Raw genomic sequence first — 25,734 nt, 5'->3', positions numbered from 1 at the left:
GGGATTGGAGGTGGGCAGAGAAAGCAACAGAGCTGGAGCACAACGTGTGAGCGCTTTCTTCAAGTGGTTGGTGGTGGGTGTTCCGTGTCTTTAACGTTTGCACAGCTGGACGTTTCATGGTTGCTGAGCGAGGAGGTGGAGTTACGATTTGGGGAGGTTTTTCAGTTTTTTGGGAGATCACTTTTCATCTTAAAGACAATCTGGGAATAGATTTAGAGGTGAGCACGGTGCGTACCATCTCTCTAAACTTGCCAGCAATCAGGACTCGTTAAGGTTATTTCCAAAGACTCACTGGAGGAGCAGCACTGTTGTGTGCAGTAGTCAGGACTCTGCTTTGCTTTGCTTGCCACAGGCACGGCAGCATTCTGAGCAGAGAGTCTCCAGCCGACAAGAAGCAGAAGGTTGAGCGCTGCAGCAGCACCCACGACTTCGATCCGACAGGTAAAGCCTTAAAACTCCTCCGGTGAAGATCCAGGCTTGGACTTGGAAAGTTGTGGGGATCGGAATGAAACCAGTTTTAATGTGTCAACAAATGTGGTTTTCAGGAGTGGTGCTGTTCTGTGCTTGCAAAGCCCTTCTGAGGCACGCAGGCATTGAAATGAATACAGGCTTGCTTTTTAACATGCTCATCGACAAAGTAGCTGTTAATTGTGTGAGAATAAACCCAGATTAGTGGTGTCAGTGAGTAATTACAACCGCTTCCTCTTTCAGAAAAGTTAGTCTGAAATTTCAGGAGGCAAACACTGTAATTAGTTGTGAGTAGTGCTTTTGGCTATTGAGTAGAAAAAAGTGTGAAATCTGAGACCCTACAGACTCAGCTAGAGCTAGTGTTGCTTATTGGATCTTTTGAACTTTAGTGGATTTTGAACCATCTCTGTCTTTTGCAAAATGGGTTTATACTTTCCAACATGATGCATTTTATGATGAACTTCTATTTTTCTAAAGGCTATGTTCTATTTTTTTTTTCCTTCTGAGAGGTCAGCTTGGTCAACCTGTCCAGTGCTGTCATGGAAATTAGGATGCATGCAGGGATTTTTCCTTCCCTCTTTGAAAGACTAACCCAGTGACTACTGTGTGTGTTCATGAAATGCATGACAGGCTCTTGCCTGAGCCTCCTGGCCCCATGCAATGTGCTTTTCCATGTCTGTGCATTCTGCTGTTTAGTCCAGTCAATTCCCTGGGGCTTGTGGAAGAGATGAGAGCTGAATTGGAAGGCTGTAGAACTCGCAGAATGTGTTTTTGCACGAGGCATTTGGAGCTGATGTTTATGAACCGTGCTGTTCGTTAATGCTTCCTGCCACTGGCTGCATCACTCCTTCCTGATGTGCATAGAATAAATTAAAATGGGCTTTTAATGTCTGTTTAAAAAAAAAAAAATCCTGTAAGGGAAAGAATCTAAATTAGTGGTTGTCTTCCTTTGTCCTTGGGAATATGTAATGTAAAACTGTTTCACTCAGGGTAGGCTGAGGGGAGGGCTCAGGCTGTGAACCTCTTTGGTAGAAAGAATTTTTCAGCAGCAAACTTCAGGAACCTTCTAATCTTAATTTGATAAAAGTAATTCAAATTTCGAGAGCTGCTACCTGGCACCACTGGTAGGACGCTTGTGATCTGGTCTGATAGATGAACTCCATACTGTAGCCTCCATAAAATTCCTTTCTTTTTAAGGGGTGAATTCAGAATGCTGAACCGCTGCGCATATGTTTATTCCTTATTCTGGAGATGGGTGTCACCAGAGTTTCCATGTTTGAGCTGGTTTTTGCCCAGAATATTTTCTGTAGCTCATAGCAGAGAACTTCCTTTATTGTGTCTCAGATTCTGTGATAAATTCTTTGTGGTGTTACCTGTGTCTTCACGCTCATATTATTCACCCCTTATTCCAAGTGTTTCACCTATGTTTTGTTCACATCTTATTTATGTTTTGCACGATTTAACCTAATAAACCAGTCTGTGTTTTTCATGAAGTTTTTTTTTTTTTTTTCTCATGTTTGGTCTCCATATTTTCTATATCTCTCTCTCCTTCTCTCCTGCTCTCGTGCAGATAGCTCCTCCAAGAAGACAAAGTCTAGTTCGGAGGAGAGTAGATCCGAGACGTATGGTAAGCTCCGGCAGCTGCTGCAGCCTTGCACCTTTGCAGTCTGCTCCATGCTTTCTGTCTGTGCACCCAAGGCTTTTATTTATCCCTTACGTGATCCGCATGGTTGGCTCTGCAGCAAGGAGTGGGATACTGGGTTTCAATGTTGCTTCAGTGTTATCAGCTTGTAGTTCTTGTAGTGGCTGGAAACTAACCCGTAGGTGGCAAGCACAGGCTGTCACCCCTTCTCCTGATCTCTGTTCCTAACTGGGAAAACTCGGTGGGGCTGCTGTTCTTGGAGACCTTGTGCCATCACGTGTTTTTGGCACTGTATGAAGGTGGCTCATGCTGGGCTCCTCAGGAGTTTGTGTAGTTGTAGAAAAGTTTGTCTTGCTCTAATTGTAGCAGTTAATCCGGATGAGCTGGTGGTTCAATATTTTTGCTCTGTCCGTAAGGGATGTTCTATCAGTTTCTTTTCGTTTTTTTCACAGAATTGGAAAAAACGTCTCTGAAAATAATTTCAAAAAATGTAAGAGTATGAACTTAACCATTCTTCATTCAGAAGAAGGGAGTAACCTCTCTGGTGCTTCGGTATTGCTGTGCATTACTGTGTTGTGAGCTTGTAGAATGGAACAAATGGCGTATAGCAGTTTGGGACAGGCGTAGCCCCACACATCATTATGTTGCCAGCACACCATGATGGGTGCTGCTGGAAGGAACATCTGCCAAGCAGAGCCTGTTTACTTGCCCTGCTTTCTTCAGCTTGCATCAGATATGTTAGTCTTTTGGCTGTGACACTCTATTGCTCCTACCCTTGTGTTAACGACCTGTTGAATTTGTGATCCCTAAAGAGATTCGCACGCATATCTTAGAAAATTAAATGCAATAAGCTGTCACAGGTTGGTGGGTGCTCTCTTGAATTCTGCCAGCTTGTAAGACCCTTGGGCCCGGGCTGAGCCTGGCCGGTACTGCTGCACATCATGTTTCTCATCTTGTATTTCCAGCTCTGTCTTGACTCCGGTCATGGACTGGCTTTCTTGCCCTTCCCTCTTTCTTCCTGGTATTTGAAATACTTGTCCATAATACTTTCTGATTTTTCTTTGCTGGTAATTGTGCTTGCTGCCTAGCCTCCTGTAGCTTTGAACAGATACAGTGACTCCTGAAGCATCAGCTGTGTTATTTTGCTAGAATAAAGCTACCAGGTGTTTCTGTGATCCAGCTTGTTACACTACCTGTGTAATACAACATGTTGTTGTCATAGCTGTTATTGTAAGGAACATAAAGAAATAAAAGCAAAACAAACAAAACAACCATAAAGTTCCTTCTAAACAACATAGGCATGTTAGCAAAGCCATTGAGTTGGCACGGTTTAGGGAGATGTGGTTCCTTCTGTTAAGAAGAAATCTCATTGCTTTCCCTGGAATTTTGAATCATACATATTTCTTATTAAAAAAAAAAAAAAAAGAAAAAAGTAATATGAGACAGTGTGTTCCTCAGGGTGTGAGACTGTTCCTCGGGAGCTGTAAATAAGTTTTGAGAGTGCCTTAATTTGTTTCAGCAGAGCTGGAAACCTGACCTGCTGCAGGTCACAGGTCCGCCTCCTCTGCTCAGAAGGAATGAACAAGGAAACAACCTGCTCAGAAGGTGCATATTTGGGGATGATGTTTCTGATGAGCTTGTGTTGAAGCCTTGACTAGCTCTTTCCTTTACCAGCTCGATGCTGGCTGGTGACAGCACAGCTGACTGGATCCCTATGGCTCGAACCTTCACTGAGTTGTGCCTAATGCTGCTTGTCCATATTATACTGGAGGTGCTGTCAGACTATTCTAGTTTAATTACAGGAAACATTTGGTATGCTTAATGGAATGTATCTGTGTTTATACTTCTCCCTCAGTCTGCACAGTGTCCTGGTTTTCATGTATGGCAGAAAGAAACATGACTTCCTAACTTAAGCTTTCACTTCCCCCAAAGTTTCCTGCAGATGCTCTGTCCGTGCCCAGTATCTGTGGGAGCAGTTTCCACTCATCCTTCCTTTCCAGTGGCCTTTTCTGTGTTGGACCTTGCCCTGCCTTTTGTCTCTCCCCTCTGCTTTTCCCAGGTCCTGTGGTATGTGCAGAGAGGTTTGTTGTTTGCTTTGGAGGGGACCAAAATACTTGAAGACCTGCAAGTAGAAATACTGTACTGATATTTCTCTCACTGTTGACTGGCTGCTAACTGGCTCCTTCTTGGGCTTGCCTTTGGAAAGGGAATAATAGAGAAGTCCAGAGTGACATCAGGAAAAGGAGGTGTGATTTCGATGTATGTGTTTGTTCTGACCTCTTGAAATTCTTAATTAAGGAGCAATAGACCAGAATTTTTTTTTGAAATATCTGAGCAGTCTGGGAGGGAGAGTGGTTAGGTAGGGAAAATGTTTTGATATAGAGAAGTTGATTATGGTCATATCAAACTTAAAGTGAGGTATTTTCTCCTATAACTCCAACCAGCTTATGTCTGGGTACTCAGCAAAGCCTAGATGATGAGCAGAGCAATTGGGTGTAATTTCAGGCATGCTGTAAATTAATAATTAGTGCCACAGTCTTCACAGTGCTTAATACCTCTTGCTTGAAGTAGAATTCCTGTCTCTCGGACAAACTGAAAATTGAAAGTAACACTAAGGGTGAGGTTGGATATTGGTTACCTTTCCCAAGACTTGGTTGCTCTCCAAAGATACCTTCTTTTATGTTCAGCAATGATCAGTTTCCAGCCCGAATGGCAGACGAGACCTACACCCGCTCTTTCACATGCTGCCATCAACGCTGGGGTTCGATTTTGTTTTGAAAATCCAGATTTTGCCCCTGTTTGGTGTGTTTCTACACTGAACCCTAGAGAATCTTTCCGTACTCTTCCTGTTTTGTTTCTTGCCAGCCTTGTGCCTTTACGCTGGGACCGTTTTTCCAGCCTCTTGAGAGGCCTCTTGGGAGCCCCTCATCGCTGATCCTGTAATAGCCAGAACCGGACCCAGTGAGAGCAAGGGGCACTCGACCACGGGGACTGAATGTGTTGTTGCTATGGGAGCTGCCAGTCCCATGTTTAATGGTTAAAGCACATTGTTCCTTTCTTCTAGGAAGGCTGCCGTGCCTTGTTTTGTGAATGGCTTCTAGTGCCATTGTCACGAACAATTCCATCAAGAGGCTGCGTACTGCGCTCGTTTCAAATGGTGTAGCTTTTGCTCTGGCTTTGCATGACTTCTGTTGCCAAGTTAGTAGAGGAATCTGAAGAATGCCGCAAATGTGGCATTTCACATGGAGAACACGATCATAACTAAAATGTACTGAAAGACAGAATTTCCCCCGGTGAGAAATTTCCCGATCGTTTTATTTATTTTGTGGAGCGGGTTTTCTGCAGGCGCTTGATGGAAATAGAGCTTCCCTCCCAAAGTGAAACATTTGGACGTTCTCAAAAGCACCAAGGAGTTTGGTTTTGTTTATCGGATGATTCATGTCCAATCCCTGTACTGAATTGCATTTTCCCATTGTGGCCTCATGCCTCTGGGGAGGTTATAGTTCAAAAGTCTCCTCCCATGCAGTGTCCCACACAGTTGGAGCAGGGCAGGAGCTCCTTTTTGTTACGGGAGATGTAATTCGTGTCTCCGTTCTCTCGAGAGTCGAGTTTTCAGAATGAACTCCTGATTTATTTGCCGTGCCCTGCTAGGAACGTGAAATCTTGTGTTGTACTGAGCAGCTTCAAAATATTTCGGATCTGTAGAGATGGCAAATGAGCTCTAAACTAAGCAAGCTCACGGGCAATTGAAATGTATCGGCCAAAACTGCCTGGAACGCTCATTTTTACCGTGGTGTGCTGCTGACCTTGGGGTTGGGACTTGAGCCTTCCTGCTGCCTGGAGGGCACATTGCGAGGGGCAGGAGAACCGGGCTGCAGTGTCCCAAGGGGAATAGTGCCACCTGCTGAAGAGTCGGTCACCTTCACTTTCCTTCTAATTCCTTTACTCTAAATTGTCCATTTCTAACTGCCTTCATTTCTCGTCTTAAACCTCTCACTGCAGCACACACTGAGCTGCTTTGCTGCACCCTTGGCTCCAGGTCCCGACCACTTTCAGGAACTGCAATATGCATGAAGAGGAGAAAGGATTTGAAAGATTTTTCTTTTTCCTACAGAATGTTACGAATCCACTCAAAATATGGAAATCTATTATTTTTTAATTAAAACATAGTTACGGTGATGTTTCCTCATTGCAAGACACTGTCATGGGAAAGCAAATGTGGGAATAAGATCATTATTGATTTGACTTCAATTACTGTCAGCAGTGAGTTCCATTGACCTAGCAATTTTTCTTGAGCTTCAGCTGGAAAAAGTGAAATACCACACTAGGAGCCTTCACAATGAACAGCTCATAGTTTCTGTTCAGCACAAGTGAGAAATGAATGAAGCATGAATGAAAACCCACCGCTGCTTGCTAACGTGGGCTCTTCCTTGCTGCACCAAGCTGGCAGACTCGACTTGGAGTGGGTGAAGTTGTTTCCAGGTAGTGCTGTGCATCTCTGTAAGGCTGCTGTGCATCTCTGTCGGGCATGGCTTCTCAGCTGGCCTGCATAAAGCTCATCGTAGTCTGCTAGACCCTGTTGTATTGTCTCAGAGAAGGGCTGCATGCCTGCTTCTTATCCAAAGTGAACAACTACGGGGAAGTGGCGACACTGGAATAATTTGGGTTCGAGCGAGCCTAATTTTGGTTGCCTCTTCACTGTAAAATTAAAAGATGGTCTTGGATGAAACTGAGACTTGTGCTGTGGAGCTGTTTAACTTGGTTATTGCTGGGACTTAACTAATACTCCGACAGGTCAGCTTTTGTTGCATCCCCTAATGCTTTGCCTCTGCTTTGGCATCAGGTTCATTCAAGGAGGAAGCTTATCAGTACACCACATCCAGGGGTTATTGGTTCTGGGAGAGAGAATTTTCATGGCAGAGCAGTGAGTACGCAGGGCTATGCTGTGCCTTTAAGCGAGGAAAGTTCTTATGAGTCAAAAGCTTAGTTAGTGTCTTACTCATAAAACCTGCACGTCTGGCAGCAGGGTTTAAAACGAGCTGTTTTTATGAAATAGCATGTGTTCTCTTTCCCACACCCCGCCCTGGGGCATCATTCTTGTGAAGTGAGACTTGAAGAAGCTTGGTCATATAGAAAAATGGGAGGTACAAAAGGGAGAGGCATGTTCTCTCACTTAAGCGTATAAAGAGGGTGTGAAAGGTGGTGGTTTTTCTTCCTCCTGTCTGCTTTCACCTTGCATCCATCTCAGCACCTTACTGCGGGTCACTGTGCATAGCATCATTTGTTGCTATTTTCTGAGCAGAAGGGGAGTTACTGGGGTATGGTACTGGGACCAGATGGATGCAGAAGTGCTGCATTGCAACCTTCTCCACCACTCCCACGCTGCTTCCAAATGGGCCACGCTCCAGGAGAACAGGGCTGACTGGGTAGGCAGTGTTTCATTTGAGACTCCTCATTTCCATTGGGAGTTGCTGCAGAGCCATCCTGGTGCAGAAGCGATTTAAAACATGGATGTGACTGTGCACTGTCTTACAATTCATCCCTTAAAAAATGAATCCAGCAAAGACTGTCTTACTTGGGCAGCATCTTCACAATCCCTTTTGCTCCTGCCACACCAAATGCTGCTGCAATTTGGTATCTGATTGTGGAGAGCTCCGAGTCTGTCTCAAGATGCTGGTGGCAGAATTTGTTGCCTGATGTGGCTTGAGAAGTGAAAGCAGCAAAGCAGGCTGCTGGAAGGAAGGATGACATTTAGTAGCTAGTGGTTTCTGCTGTGTAAATAAAACAACATCCTTGCAGCATTTTGCAGAGTTCTAAAGTTGTTCTTTGAGATAAAGGCTCTATTGTGGTAGGAGCCGTGCAGATGCTCTCAGGGAAGTGCTCTGCAATGTGTGTGCAGGGGCTGCTGCCTTTTTCTCCTTTTTTTTTTTTCACCCTTGTTTCACTTTCAGGTGAACAATAGACAAATCTTTGCCTTTTCTAAGTGTTGCACCTTCTGACTACATCCGTCTCTGCGACAGTATTTGTGTTCACACTATGACACTATACGGAGTATTTCCAGTAAGAAGGACAGTTTGCCTGTGATGTCACCCAGCAAGTAGGAGGAGGAACAGACTCAAACTCAGAACTGCTGGGATTTTGGCCCTGTATGTAGCTCAGAAATAGCTCAGTGAGAAGCGTGATCTTGATTTCAGAAGTGTAGCATGTGTAGCAGTAATTCCTCACTGCTGCTGCTCTGGGCCTGTGCAGTATTCTCTCCTGGAACAGAAGGTGCCCTGAGATGAGATTTTTGGAGAAGAACTTTTCCTGATCCATACATCTGCATTAATACAAGCCATTGTGTTGGTGTGAGAGATTTGTGACCTATTTGCATTTTTTTAAGTAGCACGTAGAAATTGTTTTTGGCGGTGTACTGGAGCCTAACAGCCCGATGCCATGCTTTGAAGAGGTATTGGTTTGGACAAAGGGAAATCGTGCTCATTGGTACATGCACATAGCTGCTCTTCTTTACAAGCTGCTGTTACCTCAGGTTGTGCCTGACGTCCCCGAGCTGTCTGCATCTCTGCTGTTTTATATCTCCGTGTTGTGTAACCGAAGCAATAAGCTTGACCTGTCTTGACATTCCTATCTGTTTCTGGACTGCTGCCCTGTTTCTGTCTCTCATATATATTTCCCTCTGTTGTCTTGTACCAGTTTCTTTCAGTGCTCTGTGATTATCTAGGAGGATAAGGTTTTGGACTGATGCCTAGCTTGTGTCTCTTTGTATTTCTCCCTTTCTCTTTCTTCTGCCCTTTCCCCACCTTTCTTATGCAGGTCTTGTTCAGCGGTGTGTCGTTATCCAACGGGATGAAAATGGGTTTGGGCTGACAGTCAGCGGAGACAACCCAGTCTTCGTGCAGTCCGTCAAGGAAGGTAAGCAGACACGCGAAATGTGCTCGCCAGTGAGCAGCCTAGAGGGTTTGCATGCGAATCCAAGAAACACGTGCGTGAGCTGGAGGAGAAAGCTCCAAATTCTTTCCTTACGGTGGGATGGCTCCCAGTGAGTCTCCTCCTCTCAGCGTCTGGATGTATTTGCAAACTGACTCTTACAGTTGAAAGGAAGTGAAGAATTAGGGTAACGTGGTGGGGTTGTGGCTTGACGTATCCACTGCAAAATGGAAACGGAACCTGCTTCAGTCTAGATACTCAGAGATTTTAATCTGATAAAGGAAGAGGAAGCTGGGGTGGGTGTGGGAAGTCACTTCACATGGAACTACAGAAGTGCTTAAACCATTTCTGTTTCCTGTGACTTTTGTTGAAATTGGAACTAAATGGTTTCTTGCTTCTCTAGATGGAGCAGCCATGCGAGCTGGAGTGCAAACAGGTGATAGAATTATCAAGGTAAGAGCATTCAACTCATCCGAGAAATCGATCCTTTGAATCAAATGAGCTCTTTCCCTGAAAGAAGTCATTGATGTCTCTGCACTGATGTTTGCTTTTGCGTGTGGGAGAGAGGAATGGTATAAGTTTTCCTGTTTTGGGGATGTACAGTAACCACTGAGAGCCCACTGCTGAATGTTGGTTTTGTTACGGAGATCACTCACATCTCAGGACTTGAGGCAAGTCCAGCATCCTACAAGGTTCAAACATCAATGTAGAGAACAGAAGTAGCAGCAGGGGGGAGGAGTGGATCTGCACCCAGACCGGTCTTATCTTTCAGCCTCTAATAACTTAGAAATTAAGTCATTAATAAAAAGGACTTTGTAAAGTGCTGCAAAATGGTGGCTGTGTTAGAGCTGCTACGGTGCAGATGTACTTGGTTGAAAGCCCAGTTCTATAAATTAATGAATAAAGTTAACTACCCTAAATCATCTTCTGGTGGGTTGCTCTTTTGTGTTTGGCTGCTTCTTTCCTTTGGTATTTGTCTGTGGTTTTCTTTTCGTAGAGCTCACTGAGATAAACTTAGAGAAGTTGTTTATCTGTTAGTGTCTTGAAAGACAGAGGAATAGAGATAGGGGGAAAGCATTACTGTTTTCTCCATCTACTGCATTGCTTATTGTGTAACGTGTGTGTACCCAGAAGGAGTTTTTCCTTGTCTGGGAAGCTGTAGCCAAACCCAGTTTGCTTTCTTTCCCTCCCTCCTCTCTCTGCAGGTGAATGGCACTCTAGTAACACACTCAAACCATTTGGAGGTGGTCAAGCTGATCAAGTGTAAGTAAAGGCGTGTTCCTATTTTTTTTTACTTTGCTCCTTTAAAAAGCATGAAAGGCAGAATTTAAGGGACCAATGTCTGATTCAGCTATCGAGTGACACGGACAAGGTCTCATCACGCCCTGTGCTGAGAGGTAAAAAGGGTGGATGTAAAACAGGCAGTAAAGTGAAATGTGGGGTGGCTGCTTCTGCAGTTTCTCCTTTGTGTGGCGTCTGAAGTTACCACCAAACCTTGCCTGCTCTCTTCCCCTGTTTTGATTTCACCTGACGTACTGTTGCTGCTCAGGAGCATTGAGGCAGATTGCTTTGTGTTGCTTGCAGAGCACTGGCATTTCCAAAGGAAGTGAATTCTTGGTTGAAAGAAAGCGTTAGCGGTTTTTTTTTCCTGCCCTAACCCAGTTTATTTTGTGGTGTGAGTGTATGTGTACTGTAAATGTAACCTGGTAAACTGGAAATTACACGGCGTGCTTTCATTAAGAATGAGTATCACGGAAGGGGAGAGCAAATGGCAACCTGAGAAATCTGCAAGTACGTCTGAAATACGACTTCTGTTCTCCCTGCAGCGGGTTCCTATGTAGCTCTCACTGTTCAGGGGCGCCCACCGGGGTCGCCCCAGATTCCCTTGGCTGATTCTGAAGTGGATCTGGCAGCATTTGGGCATATGTCTCCCGTCATGACATCTCCCCATTCGCCTGGCACGTCAGGAAATGCAGAGAGGATTACCAGCCCGGTGCTTATGGGGGTAAGATTTAAAGTGTTCTTTCCAAAGAACCAATTTAGCAGTGGAAAAAATGTAGTCATGTTTTTTTTTTTTTGTTTTGTTTTGTTTTTTTCCCTCAAAGGAATTGTTTTGAGCTTCTTGCACAAATAACAAATTGGAAATAGAATATTTGCCCAGCCACCCAGTGGGCATTGAATCACGTGGGGAAAAACATGTTGCAAGTACATATCCTGCCCCATCTGAGATAATGGGAAGGCAGTTGAGAGGTTATTCCTAGGATGTCTCTGAGACACGCTGCAGTTTGCATGGTGTGAGATTACACTATCATAGAATCACAGAATGGCTGAGGTTGGAAGGGACCTAAAGATCATCTCCTTCCATCCCCTTGCCATGGGCAGAGCTAACTGTCTGATCCAAGCTGATCCAATGCTGTAATTTCTATTAAAAATTGGGCTGTAATGCATGTGGCAAAGAAGAGAGAGGAAAGCAAATAAATACACAAACGCTTCTTTTTTTTCTTTCTTTTTTTTTTTCTTTGACTAATCCTTAATTCCTCCTTATTTTCTAGGAGGAGAATAATATTGTCCACAACCAGAAGGTGGAGATTCTGAGAAAGATGCTACAGAAAGAGCAGGAGCGGCTGCAGGTACTGGATTTGTTGCTTGCCTTCGAGGGGGGTGGAGGAAAGGGAAGAGGCTGAATTATAAGGATTGGTTGCTGATGTTCAGTAGCATTTTCAGCATTTCTTAACATGACTCGTGTTTCAGTCTAGCTCTTCTGCATGCTGAGATCTGAGATCTAATTACTCTTACTGATCTGCAGTTTTTAATCCTTGTAAGAGTAGGAAAAAAAAAAACAAAACAGCAGTGGGTGCTTTAAGTGGAAACGTACGTTTATGTCAGTCTGGTCTGATCCTAGGACACGTGAGCATCTGTGACTCAAACTAAGCGTGAGTCATTTCTCGCTGGGAGCGACAGTTGGCACGGTGCTCCTTGGTGGTGCTGAGTTACTGCCTCTTCAGCTGGATCCTCGCTGTCGTTGTAGTTATTGCAGTAGATCTCTAGAATTCAGAGAGATTCCTACGGCACGGGACAGAGGAGAGCTATTTAAAATAGACGTCCCGTAGCATCTACAGCGGCTGTGCAAACGTGCTGTATGTTATTTTAGATGCCTAAGTGGAATGAAGATTAGTGGTAGGTTGTGGTTGTAAGCTCTGACACTGAGGAGATACCGAGTGATGAAACCTCATCAAACTGCTTTTCAGTCTCTGCAAGAGGAGCATAGCCGATCTGCCAGCTCACGACTGCTCAGAGAGATACAGGAAACAAGGAAGCACATTACTCAGCTGCAGGAGCAGCTGTCCAAAGCCACAGGCTGTGCTCAGGTAACCAAATGTGTCAGACTTCTCTGTGGTATGTTCTGGTTGAAAATTCTTGGGAGATGATGGTGTTCTGGGCAAGCAGGAGTTTCTTACCATGCTCTTTGGTGTTTGTACAGACAGATGGCACCCTCTAGAGTTGAGACTTGTGATATGCTAGCAGAAGCTGTCAAGCAGTACAAGGCAGTGTCAGTATGTGAAGTGTACTTTACAATAAACATCCAAACAGCCTGTAAAGAACTACTTTTAAAGTAATAAGTGCAAATTATGAGATGTATTAGTTTGCCTATCAGTGTAAGTCCTGAAAACTTGGCATGACTTTCTGTTATCTTCTCTTAGAAGACCTTTGCAACCTCTTCTGGATACATGAAGAAAGCTTTATAAATGGAGTAGGCTGTCCAGCTTTTGAAACAGCTAATGTTTGAGTATTGTCTCTTGAAATTTTTTACTGGCTCAGTGCTGCTCACAACTCACTTGATCTTTTTAGGATGGAGTTTTGTCCTCCAGGTCTGTGGCAGAATCGCTGCAGGTCAGTGAAGTGGAGGCAGAGAGTGGGGATGCTCTGAGCAAGCTGGATTACAGTAGTGACAGCCCCTCTCGACCAAACAGTGACATTGCTGATGTGAGTATTGTACAGCTCCGTGGTTTTGATTCAGTACCTCTTGGATTTGCTTTCCTTGTCCAGCTTTTTAAAGTTGGTGCTATTCTGTGTATTACAGATGTGTGCCATGTCTCAATAATATTGTGCATTACAAGAACAGGCTTCTAAGTACTCACCAAAAACATTTCCCCGAGGAACCATACTATTCTGGTTTTCCATTAGGGACTGGGAAAGAAGTAGTGTGGGTTTTGGGTTCTTATCCAGGATTAGATTTTCCTGGCACACTCCCTGTAACCAGACAAAGAAAGATGGATGACAGCATCTTTCTCAAAATTGAGAGAGGCCAATTAGAGTATCTTTTTAAGAGCATGTTAATGTTCCAATTACGGTAGCTGTGACTCAGATCCAGTCACTGGGCAAGCTGCCATGAAAGTGAGGAAGAGCCTTACTTCTACCAAATAAGCTTCAGTTATTGCCAACAGTAAAAGCTCTTAGTCTGTTCTCTCCTCAGTTATCAATCTGTGCTCGTATGGTCTCCTTATTGGAGTGCCTTAACACCTAATCCTTAATTAAGTCACTGTCTGATTAGTGCAGTGGAATTGAGTCTCCGTACTCAGGCTTTGGCCTGAGTTTATTGTTTAAGTGAAGGATGTGGGAGCTAAATGTGTGCTAGTAGTTGGAAGTGATAGGAAGATGGGTCAGATATACCTCCAGAATGTGAGCGCAGATGACTCTATTTCAAAATACTCCCCCGCCAGCTCCTTTTCTGATTAGAGGCATCACTCATGTTTGCATATAATAAACATGGAACAGAACTCCTAGCTATCTTCCTAATAAATTAATCCTGCCAATACTGGGAAATGGGCAAGGGTCTAGCCAGAGAAATAGCAGCATGAGTACTACATAAACTGCGCTAAGAGGTGGAGAGAGCTAAGAGAAAGCTAAGGAGAGGGTACTAGCAGATTTTACAGCTCTGCCCTTGCTCAATGCTTCCAGCATTCTTTATGAAACCACTTCTGCGTTGGGTTGTTCTCTTTTTTTGTTTGTTTGTTGGTGTTTTTGGGTTTTTTTTTTACTGTTGTTGTTTTGGAGTGGTGCAGTTTGCCTGTTCGTACCCCAACTGGTTAACAGCTCGCTCTGCGAGAAAGGAAGACGTTTGTCTGCTGTGGCTGAAAAACGTACTGTACTGTTCTCATTTTCCTGGATTTGCAGTTACTCACCAGAACTGAACTTCCTTTTTTCCCAGAGTCCTCGCAGTGGCCTGAAGGAGCGGGTTTATCTGGATGAGAGCCCAGAGAAGACTGAGGTTCAAGATACTGTGAGTCCAAAACATAAAGAATCACAACAGCATCTCCCGTAATGGTCCCATTTTGCATGTTTTTCCCCTCTTTTTTAGATGAAGTACCCATAAACTTTGCATTAGAAAATGAAATGCAATTAAAGTTGTGCATGGAATGTTAATTAGCTGAATAAATGTTTATGGAGCTTGAGAACAGGCCCATTTAGAGACGAGAAATAGATAATCAGCAGTAAAACAGCTGGACCTAAAACAGCTAGAGCTGTTATGCATGTTTTATTCCCTGAATCCAACCCTAAATGAAAAACGTTGGTTTTTTCTTTAGGTCATTATGGCCTCAAGAGCAGATAGGAATGGAACGTGGCAGGAAGTGCTATCATTTTCCTTAGGATGACTTCTGAAGTATTTTTCCCTCATCTACACGACTTTCTAAAGTCGTATTTCTCCATTTATACTAAGCTGACATTTGTCATATGCTACATGCTTAGTGTGCTCAGAAATCTGTAGATGATGCAATTGGTTTTGAGTCATCTGCTTTGACATTTCTGAATCCTTCCAATTTGGGAGAACTAAGCTAAAAGGAATCATGCGACTCTAAGCTTGTACAAGGTTGAATGAAGGCACTTGGGTTTCTGCTGAAATTTGAGGAGAATTAAAATGATAGTGGTGTCTTTGACTGGGTGAAGTAAGTTTACCGTTCCAAATGAGTAACTCCAGTGCACTTCTCTTCTTTCCCTTCTTCTACTCCTGGCTCACCCCAGGATTCTCAGTCCAGCGTTGGAAGTCCTTCATCCCGTGTGGGGCCACAGATCATAGGAGCAGAGGATGATGACTTTGACACCGAACAGGAGCAGGTGGGAATGACTTGTAGCCTCAGCCAGCCTTCTTCCCCAGTTGACCAGAATTCTATCTTTCTGTGCCTAAATTGCAAGGATTCCATGACTTGTTTTTATTGAACTGTTCTCATGGTGAATGAAGAATTGTGGCATGTGATTCCTGTTACCAGTGATCACGCCAGATGGTAACACTTGGGGATTTTGTCTTTCTTTCTTTCTGTTCCTCTTCTTAAAACTTCAAGCTTTCTTGAAATTCATTTGCCTTATTTGGTTTCCTTTTGCTTATTAACTTTTTTCTGACTGTTCTGTACTGTGGTCACAGCAGTGTAGCTGACATAGCTTTTGACATATTCATTCTGAGTTACTTCACCTCTCCTTTATTCTGAGTTGTATTTCATTGTACTGGATTCAGTGTTGAGGGGTGTGTTTAAAAAGTATGTTGTCCTTGTAAGCCCTTCCTGGGATATTAGAATGGATATCGTAGAGGTTCTGGAATTGATCAGTTGTTATTTCAGTTAAATTAAGTGCTAAGCTGTTGGAAGAGGCTTCTTGGTTTTTTGCACAGTAGCTTTCTTGAATAATTCAAAGAGTTTCCGTGTATCTCCACAGATAAATGGACAGTGCAGCTGTTTCCAAAACATTGAGCTCCTGAAGTCTCGCCCAGCTCACCTGGCTGTTCTGCTGCACCATGTGGTGTCCCAGTTTGACCCTGCAGCACTGGTAAGATGTTCTAGAATTGTTTCCCTGGCCAAAATTTGTAGTTTTAAGCAGAGTATTTCAGGATCCCCTTGTTCTTGTGTTGCATTACCAATGACATTGGTGGATCGGTAAGGAGAGAAATACAGATCCATTGCAGGCATGAGGGTATTTCAAATAAAGGAAGAGAAGAATAGAGAGATCTGTCTCCATTACATTCAGCTATTTACAAATAAGTATTCAGCTCTGAAAACGTTTAATTCCAGCCTAAGGTAGTGGAATGATCTCTGTCCCTTAGTTCTGAGTTGTGTAGTCTGATCTCTCTCTCTTCTCCCTTTCCTGCTGATTATGGGGCAGGCTAGCTGACCAGCTGAGGTTACCTGTGCAGACTGGTTGGCTGCAGATAGCTAGGAAGGCTTTCAAATCAACAGTGCTGAACTCTTTGAAATACAGTGAAGAAAGCTTTTAGTTAGGGGTGTTAGAAAAGTTGTTGTAGTATCTCTAAATTACTTCTCCTCCTGTTTCCCACAGTTGTGCTACCTTTACACAGACTTGTACAAGCAGACCAATGCGAAAGAGACTCGGCGTGTCTTCCTTGAGTTTTACCAGTTCTTCTTGGACCGAGCTGCAGTAGGTTCCAGCCCTTTCTTTTGTTTTCAGGCACATTTAGGAAGTTGACTTTACCTTTCTCTACTCTCTGAAGTGGAAAAAAATGAAGGAGTTACTTAAGCCTTCAAGAATCAAAGGGGTTTTAACTGTTTTGTTTAAAATGTTACCGTTGAATAAAGCAAAATAAATGCCACATAGCCCCAGATGCCTGGTAGTTCTATAAAGCACAGGAAATGCGTTGTCTGATGGGAAAAATAATTTGGTTATGTGTAATCAAGCTTTAGTTGTTATACACTGCCTTTTAGTTAATAACCTGCGTGTAGCAATGTGTCTGTTGTGAGGGTTAGGCAATTTTGTGTGTCTGTTGGAAAGCCTGAGAAGCTTCTTTCCATCTTATGTTAGACTACCACTTTGTGCAGCAGAGGCTGCTATCACCTGTTTAGATGAAATAATCCTTGTGTACTGTAACACATATTCAGGATGGAAACCTCCCCCATAATATGTTCAGCTGTTCAGGTTATATGATTTGGGGTTTGAAGGGGATCGTACTGCATGCATTGTACTGTGCATTTCATTGGAGTGCTGCTTGTTACAGCATTCCTTTTCTTTTGCAGAATCTTAAAGTTCCAATACCAGAGGAAATTTCCGTAGATCTAGGTAAGGCACTCTTGCCTTGGAAATCTACTTTTTAGCTTCTACTATTTGAGGCAGTCCAAGCAAATACACGTGGGGTTGCTTCGGATGTGCAGTACTGTGTGTTTACAGCCAAAAAAAAATACTTGTTTCTTATTGAGGATGTAGTGCTCTCATAGATGCACTAGTGGTGGGAAGAACTGGCCACATTGGCAAGTGTATCTTTTAGTCTGTTACTGGATGTGACCAAAGCTGTTTAGACTTAATGCACTAAAATTCATATTATCAATGAGTGGAAGGCAAAAGGGGATTCTTGGATGATTGAAAGTATGTGTATGAATGACTTTTATTCTAAGGTAGTGTGAACTAACTCTCTTCTCAAAAGAATAATCTGTTAACTTTGTTTTCTGACTTCCAGAGAAAAGAAGGCCAGAGCTCATTCCTGAAGAGCTTCATCGCTACTATATACAAACTATGCAAGACAGAGTCTGTCCAGAAGTTCAGAGGAATCTGGAAGACTTCAGGTAACAGCAGTTGCCTGTGCAGTTTCTGTTTAATTCATACCTGATCGGGGGGAAGTCCAAACTTTGCCCAATCTTTGAATGTTTTCTGATGCTGTGCTGCACGTAGTCAATTGCAAGATCGGTATCAGAAACTGGATTCTTTATTCTTAAAGTTATCGGAGTCAAATTCAGAATATTGTTACTTAATGGTGTTACTTAAATCCTTCTTAGAGTCATTGAATCATTTGAGTTGGAAGGGACCGTTAAAGGTCATCTAGTCCAACCCCTCTGCATTGGCCAGGAACACTGTATTTTTAATCAATTTGTATCATTTTTTTATTTTTATTTCCCTTTGGGCAAGAAATAATCCACTTTAGAGAGCTGTCATCTATATGTCATATAGTTTGATCATTCATGTACAGTCATAAGCATTCTGTGCCAGCGTGAGAGACCATCTCAAGATAGTCTGTTCAGTAATTGGCTTCTTCATAGATGAAAATATTCAAGTATATGCTTCAAGTATACAACCTTGGATGCTGCAAAAAGAATGCCCACTTTTAGGTGACCATTGCCATGGCTGCTTCTCTTGATAAATACTGTAAAACGTTACCCCTCTGAAGGCCGTCTTAGTTCTGTTTTACAGTGAGTGCAAATGCTATAGAGAAATGTCAGAAACCAAAAATGCAACTTTTTTGACCTTCTGAATGTCAGGAGGTTGCTTTCCCTTGTTACAGGTCAGGATTCGTTTTGAAGTGATGCTTTCTTCTCTCTGTATTTCAGGCAGAAACGTAGTATGGGATTGACCCTGGCAGAGGGAGAGTTGACCAAGTTGGATGCAGAAAGGGTTCGTGACCGGAACGCTGTGGAGAAGGAAAGAGCATGTGCAGAACAGATAATTGCCAAAATCGAGGAAGTCCTGTGAGTACTGGCAAGTGTAATTGTGAGAGGTAAAAGGGGTTCATCCTGAACCTGACAAGTGCAGAGCTAAAGAGTTGGGAGCTACTCCTAGAAGTGATTTGATAAGCAGTATTTTTGCATTGCTCCCCTGTTTTGCTACTAATGAATCTTTGAGTAATTATAGTGAAAAGTAAGCTAGTAGTTAGTTCAAGTCCATATATCTTTTCAAGGAGGCTACTGCTCCAATAGGAGAGGCAATGCTTCCATTGTTGTCTCATATTATTTGATCTGAGTCCTTTGCTTGGGTTGTTGAAGCAGTTTCAGAACCTCGTTTGTCTTTTAATTTGATGTGAACCCAGTTTTCCCAACTGAACCTTCATTTTTGTTTACTTTTCTTTTTCCTGGGGCTTTTTTCTATTGCAAAGGACACTTTGAACGCAAGTGCTGACACTCTGGGTAGATGTGACTGGGTGTTAATTGTTAATTGAGTTTCTTTTTTACATTCTCATTTACATTTACATTTTTACATAGGATGACATCTCAGCCTTTGGAGGAAGACAAGAGGTAATGAAAGTTGTGTGGTCTTAGAAATAAGAACTCTGCTGCTGATGCTGGTTCTGCTGGCTCTGTCTTCTGCTGAGCAAAACAAGACAGCCCTCTGCTGGCTGTAGCTCCAGACTCTCTCTTTCTAAATCTGCTGGCATAATTACCTCCAATTTGGAGCATCAACCCCTTGTTTTCAAACCCTCCTTGTTCTGAAGTTCATTGTCTGTGACTCACACCAGAAGAAGTTGCCAAGAGTTCATCTGTTTCTTTTGGTTTTGTTCTGTAATTGTTTCAGTCCAGTCTGACATTTATTATCTGTCTATGCCGTGCCCCATTCGGTTTGTTTGGCACCCTACAGCCAGCCTGCTAGCTTTTACTATTCTTACAGCAACCAGGCCTTTTACTGTACTGATTTCCAGTGCAACTCTAAGCTGTGATCTGACTTCAGATATGTGCCTAATTTATGAGTTTACACCGGTGTAATTGTAACGATTTTAATGTTACCTTTTGGGCTGGTACACCTTTTATAAACCACAGCTTTTGTTTAAAAGAAATTAGATCCTAATATTAGTTGAGTCTTTCCCCCTGCATGTAATGCATGGTTTCATATTTAAAAAAAAAAAAAAAAGCTTCTGGTTTAATTGATTAATGTTTCCACGGAACCTTTACGTTTGATCTATTTTATTTTCTTGACAAAATGGATTGTCCCCGGTACATTTCTCCTTAACCTCCATCCTTGTGTTTGTGTGACAGTTCCACCATACAATATGTGATTCTTACTTACATGAAGCACCTGGGAGTCAAAGCCAAGGAGACTCGGAACCTGGAGCAGAAGCGTGGCCGTATTGGTTTCTTACCAAAGATCAAGGTAGTAGTGTTGTGGCTGGCGTGCATTTGTTTCAAGCTGCCCAGCGTGGATGCTTCATTAGAATTTAAAATATGCTTTTGTGTGATGCTTTAGAAGCTGGTATGGTTTTACAGACTTCATTGCATCAAGAGGATCTAGGATTATCAAGCTGCACAGAAAACCTAACCTTGGATTATACACATGTTTTCAGATGCTTGAGTTATAATGTTTTTCACAGTTCTAACCTTATTAAAACTTTGGATGATGTTTCATATGTTACAGTCTTAAATCATTTGAGGATCCCATTGTATCTATTCAGGCTGTTAGTCAGTATAGTCCAGTTTTTGTCTTTAGAAACTTGCCTAGTAATGAGTTCTTTCACCCAAACTCCATCTCTGTGGGTTTGTGCAGTCATCTCCCACACTATGGGGATGTGTCTGGTCGCAGTAACTGCATATTTTCATCAGTGTTCCATCTTCCTTTGAAATGTTAAGGCTGTCATAAGCAGTTCTGCACTGACAGTGTGAAAAGGTTAGATCGAGCCTTAGCCTTCCTGAAGTGGTATGCTAAGTTGTATTTCTCCTTCCCAGATTAGAATCTGTATGGCTGTGGAGCTTTGGAGTCGTAAGATGTTGCTTCTTAGAGGAACAAGGCGCTGCTGGTCGCTGTAAATGTGTTTCTTACCCCAGGGAGGAGAGTGTTTTTTAGCTCCTGCTAAGTTAAAACTAGGGTGTGAGTTTTTGCTTTTAACAGATGCATCTCTGAAGATGCTGTGACTCCGTGCTGCTAACCCCAGTAGACACCATTCATAAGCTGCTCGTGCTCCCTATGCCTGTTATGCTGCATAATAATAGTAACTTGGTTATTACTATTACCTTGAATAACTTGGTACAAATAAACTTGTACCAAACTGCTGCTGCTATTTGAAATAATTAGTACTTCGGTAAACAACTGAGCTTGAAGAAATGAGTTACCTGTTTGCTTTGCTCTTTTGTCCTCTGTATTATTGCAGCAAAGTATCAAGAAAGAGAAAGAAGGAGATGAAAAAGGAAAGAGGAGAGGCTTTCCTAATATCTTGGGCCCACCGAGGAGACCAAGCCGACACGACAGCAGTGCAAGTATGTCAGACTAGGAAATGTATGCACCCCAAGTATGAGCTTGAAAACCAGTTAGACTCTGTCTTTAAAAACAAAACACACACACACACACACAAAAGAAACACTAAAAGAACTCAGCAGAATTGTCTTCTTTAAATTAAGATTTGTTTGCGTATTTTATGTAGGTATCCTGAATTACTACTGCTTCTGACTGTTGGGAACAGGTAAAAGCTCTTTCAGCCGTGTAACAACTCTGTGTTTGTTCAGTTGGCAGAGCCATGGAGATGCAGAGGCCTCGCCATACAAAGCACATCCCCACGGTGCCTTCTGTGAGCCCAGAGCCACCAGATTTGGGCAAGGTGCGCCAGAGCGGCTCCTCCAGCGATGGCACAGATGCGCCGTACCCACCTGCCAACCCAATGTCTCCATTGGCAGTGGGTCCTTTTTCATCTCCAGAGGGAAACAAGGACAGTGAATCAGGTTAGGATGATACCGTTGCAGAGGGACTGTTATAATTTGTATTTTGAGTGGAATACGGAAAGCGCGTTTCTAACGCGGGGAATTTGAGAAATTAAGATGGGTTTATGTCACAACACGTGATCTTCCTGGGTGCTCAGTCATCTTTTCAGACTTGGTCTCTGTTCAAGTCAGGAAATCTTATCGTGGCCAGAAATTACTGTCTGGTGGCTTTTGTCATGGTGGTGTTGGATCATCCAGTGGGGGAAATAAAAACAGCCTGAGGTGCCTGCCTGCACAAATCAGTGTTGCCTGGAAACATACCTAATTGAGATGTTTCTTACCAAGCTTACAAATTCAGTTCTTCTAGCTCTGAGTTGGAATGAGGCTGTGAATGAAGAGGCTGTGAAGAGGTTGTGAAGATATACTCTAATGTACTCTAGTTTGGTAGGATTCTTGACGTTTCTTATTCATTCTCCTGCAGGCTCGAAGCAGACGGGAGAAGCCCCACCTGCTAGTGACTGTGTGGATGGCACACCCCGCACACCCAATACTACTTTTGAATTCCCATCTCCCTTGGAAAACTTGCCAGAGGAGGAGGGAGAGTCTGAGAGGTAACTGTGATGCCCCAGTGGTTAGATGTGGCAGTGGCTGTAGGACAGCTGTTGGTGGGCAGCCTGCAAGTGTGGTTCCCTCATAATTCCTTCCTTTCTTTGCAGAGTGGTTGACATGGGGACACCAAAGCCTTTTCGCAAGTAAGTATGCTTAAAATGATTTGAACTGAACTGACTTGATTGGCATTTTAATTGGTTATGAAGTAGAATGCGGCAGTGTTCATTGTTCTGAGCCAGTACAAGCACTTGCGTGATCTTTCCTGTTCTGAAGTAACACATGGATGAAATTGAACACCTGTGCATAGGGCAGGTGGAGCAGATCATATGCGGATAGACCCTTTGATCTATGAGTGAAATACAGTGTCACATCTGCTGATTGGAATTGATGGATGATGGAATTGAGATGCTCAGATTTTCTTTTTAAACACGTTAACTGTGTATCTGCAAAGAAACAGTGACTTGCCCTTTCTCTGACTTGCTATTTGACCCTCAGCAAATGATTTTTTCTCTAACATTAGAAGGAGATTTATGAAAACACTGCAAGGACAGATATTCACTCTTAGTTTTTCTGGAAAGGGCAAAATTGCAAAACATTCTTGCAGCTTCAGACGTCTAACAGCTTATTGGAGAGCGTATTTGTGTAATGCTTTACAACTGCTGTGTATACTTGGATTTTTCTCTTCCTTGCATCCACGCCTAAAATGGGAGTTCTGTGACCTATTTTTTCTTGTTAGGATGGACAGTGTCGGTTTTGCAGATGTACAAAGTGAAGATGAGCTGTATGACTTTGACATGGACACAGACCCTCCCAACTGGCAGCAACTCGTGAGCCGAGAGGTGCTGATGGGGCTGAAACCCTACGAGATCAAGCGGCAAGAAGTGATTAATGGTGAGATGGATTTTTTTTTCCTATCACACCAAACAGAAAGTTGAAATCTTGTCCTGCAGAGCTTTAGAGCTGTTAACATCTTAAACGAGGTCTTTTGTCACCGATCTGTCCAATGTAGTGCCACGTGTTGCTTTGGGTTTGCACAGCTCATGTGTGTGAAACTTGTATTTGCTACTGAAAAGTATCCGGGGATGAGGCTGATCCTGTCCTTAGAGGGGAAGTAATTAATATTTAAGTGGTTTGACACTGAAAGACCAGTTTGCAGTATCATGTTCTGTAAAAGAAAGCGAGAGACACTGTATAGGCCGCTGGAAAACACATATGATGCAGCTGTTGTCAAACTTCATCTTCAAAACTTCGTTTTAATTTCAGGTCTTGCAATCCTGCAGAGCACTCTGAGTAGCTAACACCAGCCTGTAGGAGCTCACTGTTTGTTTGGGGTAAATTGGGTTGTCCATCAGTTGGCTTCTGTTTTTTCAGACATGAAAGCACAGTAGTAGAGCGTGGCACCATTACGGAGCAGCCTGGAATACGGAGTGTAGATGAGGGAGACATTTGCAAGTTCATACTTCTGACTTGTCTTTGCTTCACGTTTGAGGCCACGTTGTCACACCTTCAAGTCAGTGGTTACAATCCTGCCTTCCTCTCTCTCTACAGAGTTGTTTTACACCGAGAGAGCTCACGTCCGCACCCTGAAGGTTCTGCATAACGTTTTCTACCAGCGTGTCACCCGGGAGGGGATCCTGAGCTCCAGCGACAAACGCAAAATCTTTTCAAACCTGGAGGATATCCTGGGGCTCCATGGTAAGAGTGGCTGAGGTGCATCTTGGCTTTGCGGTCTGAGCTGGAATTCAGGATACAAATATCCAAGAAAAGTTAACTCAGGTGACCCTGAAACAAGAGGCAGCCTCCTACAGCACTTCTCCCTTTCACACCCAATTTTCCCATTTCTGATTTGCGAAGCTATTTTGATAACGCATGTGCTCGGTGATTCAGATGCTTTTTTTGTATCAGTGTACACAGACTCTCTTGTGCTCATTCATGCTTGATGGAAACAGCAGTGCTTTGATGAATAGTCTTTGCAGGGTAACGTTCCGAAAGTTACGACTGTCCATGACGAAAATACGAAAAAACCATGGTAGGATTGATGTCTTGCAGGTGGTTTTGAAGGGTCACCATTTCTAATTGCTTAGAGAAAGGACTGTTGGGAATCACAATTCCAGCTCTGTCACTGAATAATCAGTTGTAAATTTTTAGGCAGGTGGCTTGAAGCGTGTTCTGCATGAGCCCTGGGTTTTTAAAAGGTCAGTGATATTGAGCCTCAGAAAAGGCAAGACTGGAGAGGTTCTTAGAGGTCATTTAAAGACAGGAGAGAGAGAAGTGCAAAGGAGGGATGTAACATTTTCTTATATATTCTACTAAATTCGTTATGTTGCAGGACACCTTTTTTAATGCAATTGAAATGATTGCAAGTTTAGTCTTAGAAGAGATGTTATTTTAAAATAAATGAAAAGTAAGGAAAATGAAGCATGCAACCTGTATTAATAATTTTTTTTTTTTCCCTAAGTCGCATTGAATGATCAGATGAAAGCGGTCCGGAAAAGGAACGAGACTTCTGTTATTGACCAAATTGGGGAGGACTTGCTATCTTGGGTAAATTCCATTTTTATACTTGAAAATATGTTTCAGAAAATGACCAATAGTGTCAGAGGTTAATGAAGGTAATTCCCAGCTAATGGGAATGGAAGGTCTGAGAGCTGTTGTTTCTGTGGAGCCAACACAGAGGTAGGGAAAGAGGTTTAGAGAAAAGCAGGAACATCTCAAAGGATTTTCATTTGACAAGAGGTAGGAGAAAAGAAGAAGAAAACATTTCTTTCAGTGCGTTGGTAAAATAGAAACATAGTTTTGGAGACATAAAATGAGAGCAGCATTTTGAAAAACGTAATAGCACAATTTGCTGCAGTAACATTGAAATAAGCCTTACATCACCTTTGGTGCAGTTAAAGATATGTTAAAATCCTGGTTTCCAAGCGTAGAATTTGCATAGCTGAGCCTCTTCAAATTTATAGCACTGTTGCAGGCTTTGTTTCAAATTTGAGATCCAAACGATGGGAGCAGGAGCAATGTAAAATCTCTTTGTTTTTTTCAGTCTCTCCTGGGAGTCTCCTGTTTTGTTGTTTGTTTTCAAGCCTACTTAATATGGGATTGAAGATTGATCTGCTTGTTCTTCTCAGATGTTTGTGCAGGAGCCTCTTGTGATTTATATTTTTGTAATCTTGCCGTTTGTCTAGTATCCCAGGAAAAAAAGGGAGGAAAATGAAAATCAGATGTGCCTGGTAGTGAAAAACCTCTTTCAGTTCTCCCCTGTGTGTTGTGAAGAGCAAAAAATAGCTTGTGCATTTGTTTTTGAGCAAGCTAAAGCAAGCTAGACCTTACAAATTTGATTGCTACATGTCTCTGCCTAGTGTCTGGCTAAGTAGCTAAAACACAAAAATCAAACCAGAATCTCATTCTCCAGAGTGATTATTTTCAGGAGTTGCTTCGCTGCATCACCAGTTGGGCAGCAGGAATTGGAAGAGTTGCAGTGATAGTGTGTCTGTCATCTGCGGTACATTTCTCAGCTCTGCTTGTGGCTATTGTTTTCCCCCAGCCATGTTTCTGTGTTTCTATTTTATATTCTCATCTTTAAGTGTGGCTATCCCTGAGAAACAAGACCCCTCTCCTCTCTTCCTCCCCTCCTCTCTTCCTCCCCTCCTCTCTTCCTCCCCTCCTCTCTTCCTCCCCTCCTCTCTTCCTCCCCTCCTCTCTTCCTCC

At 43.0% G+C, this 25,734-nt stretch overlaps 1 protein-coding gene across 2 annotated transcripts in view; it reads left to right on the top strand.

Annotated features, from left to right (window-relative positions):
• Window positions 1-25,734, top strand: part of ARHGEF12 (Rho guanine nucleotide exchange factor 12) — a 63,543-nt gene that overhangs the window by 24,520 nt on the left and 13,289 nt on the right. Inside the window, exons 3-27 of one of the 2 annotated variants that reach the window (XM_021376377.1) lie at window positions 353-441; window positions 2,039-2,095; window positions 8,924-9,022; window positions 9,441-9,490; window positions 10,243-10,300; window positions 10,864-11,042; window positions 11,590-11,667; window positions 12,286-12,405; window positions 12,887-13,021; window positions 14,247-14,318; window positions 15,059-15,151; window positions 15,743-15,853; window positions 16,361-16,459; window positions 17,053-17,095; window positions 17,490-17,595; window positions 18,355-18,492; window positions 19,003-19,035; window positions 19,771-19,885; window positions 20,877-20,982; window positions 21,229-21,441; window positions 21,902-22,031; window positions 22,137-22,172; window positions 22,766-22,920; window positions 23,578-23,724; window positions 24,488-24,573. In XM_021376377.1, the coding sequence (XP_021232052.1) occupies window positions 353-441; window positions 2,039-2,095; window positions 8,924-9,022; window positions 9,441-9,490; window positions 10,243-10,300; window positions 10,864-11,042; window positions 11,590-11,667; window positions 12,286-12,405; window positions 12,887-13,021; window positions 14,247-14,318; window positions 15,059-15,151; window positions 15,743-15,853; window positions 16,361-16,459; window positions 17,053-17,095; window positions 17,490-17,595; window positions 18,355-18,492; window positions 19,003-19,035; window positions 19,771-19,885; window positions 20,877-20,982; window positions 21,229-21,441; window positions 21,902-22,031; window positions 22,137-22,172; window positions 22,766-22,920; window positions 23,578-23,724; window positions 24,488-24,573 (2,548 nt within the window). The remainder of the gene's footprint in view (window positions 1-352; window positions 442-2,038; window positions 2,096-8,923; window positions 9,023-9,440; window positions 9,491-10,242; window positions 10,301-10,863; window positions 11,043-11,589; window positions 11,668-12,285; window positions 12,406-12,886; window positions 13,022-14,246; window positions 14,319-15,058; window positions 15,152-15,742; window positions 15,854-16,360; window positions 16,460-17,052; window positions 17,096-17,489; window positions 17,596-18,354; window positions 18,493-19,002; window positions 19,036-19,770; window positions 19,886-20,876; window positions 20,983-21,228; window positions 21,442-21,901; window positions 22,032-22,136; window positions 22,173-22,765; window positions 22,921-23,577; window positions 23,725-24,487; window positions 24,574-25,734) is intronic. The other variant, XM_021376378.1, reaches the window with a different exon arrangement.

The sequence above is a fragment of the Numida meleagris genome, chromosome 23 (assembly GCF_002078875.1).
Source record: "Numida meleagris isolate 19003 breed g44 Domestic line chromosome 23, NumMel1.0, whole genome shotgun sequence".
Classification (NCBI taxonomy): domain Eukaryota; kingdom Metazoa; phylum Chordata; class Aves; order Galliformes; family Numididae; genus Numida; species Numida meleagris.
This window is presented reverse-complemented; position numbering and strand designations above follow the sequence as displayed.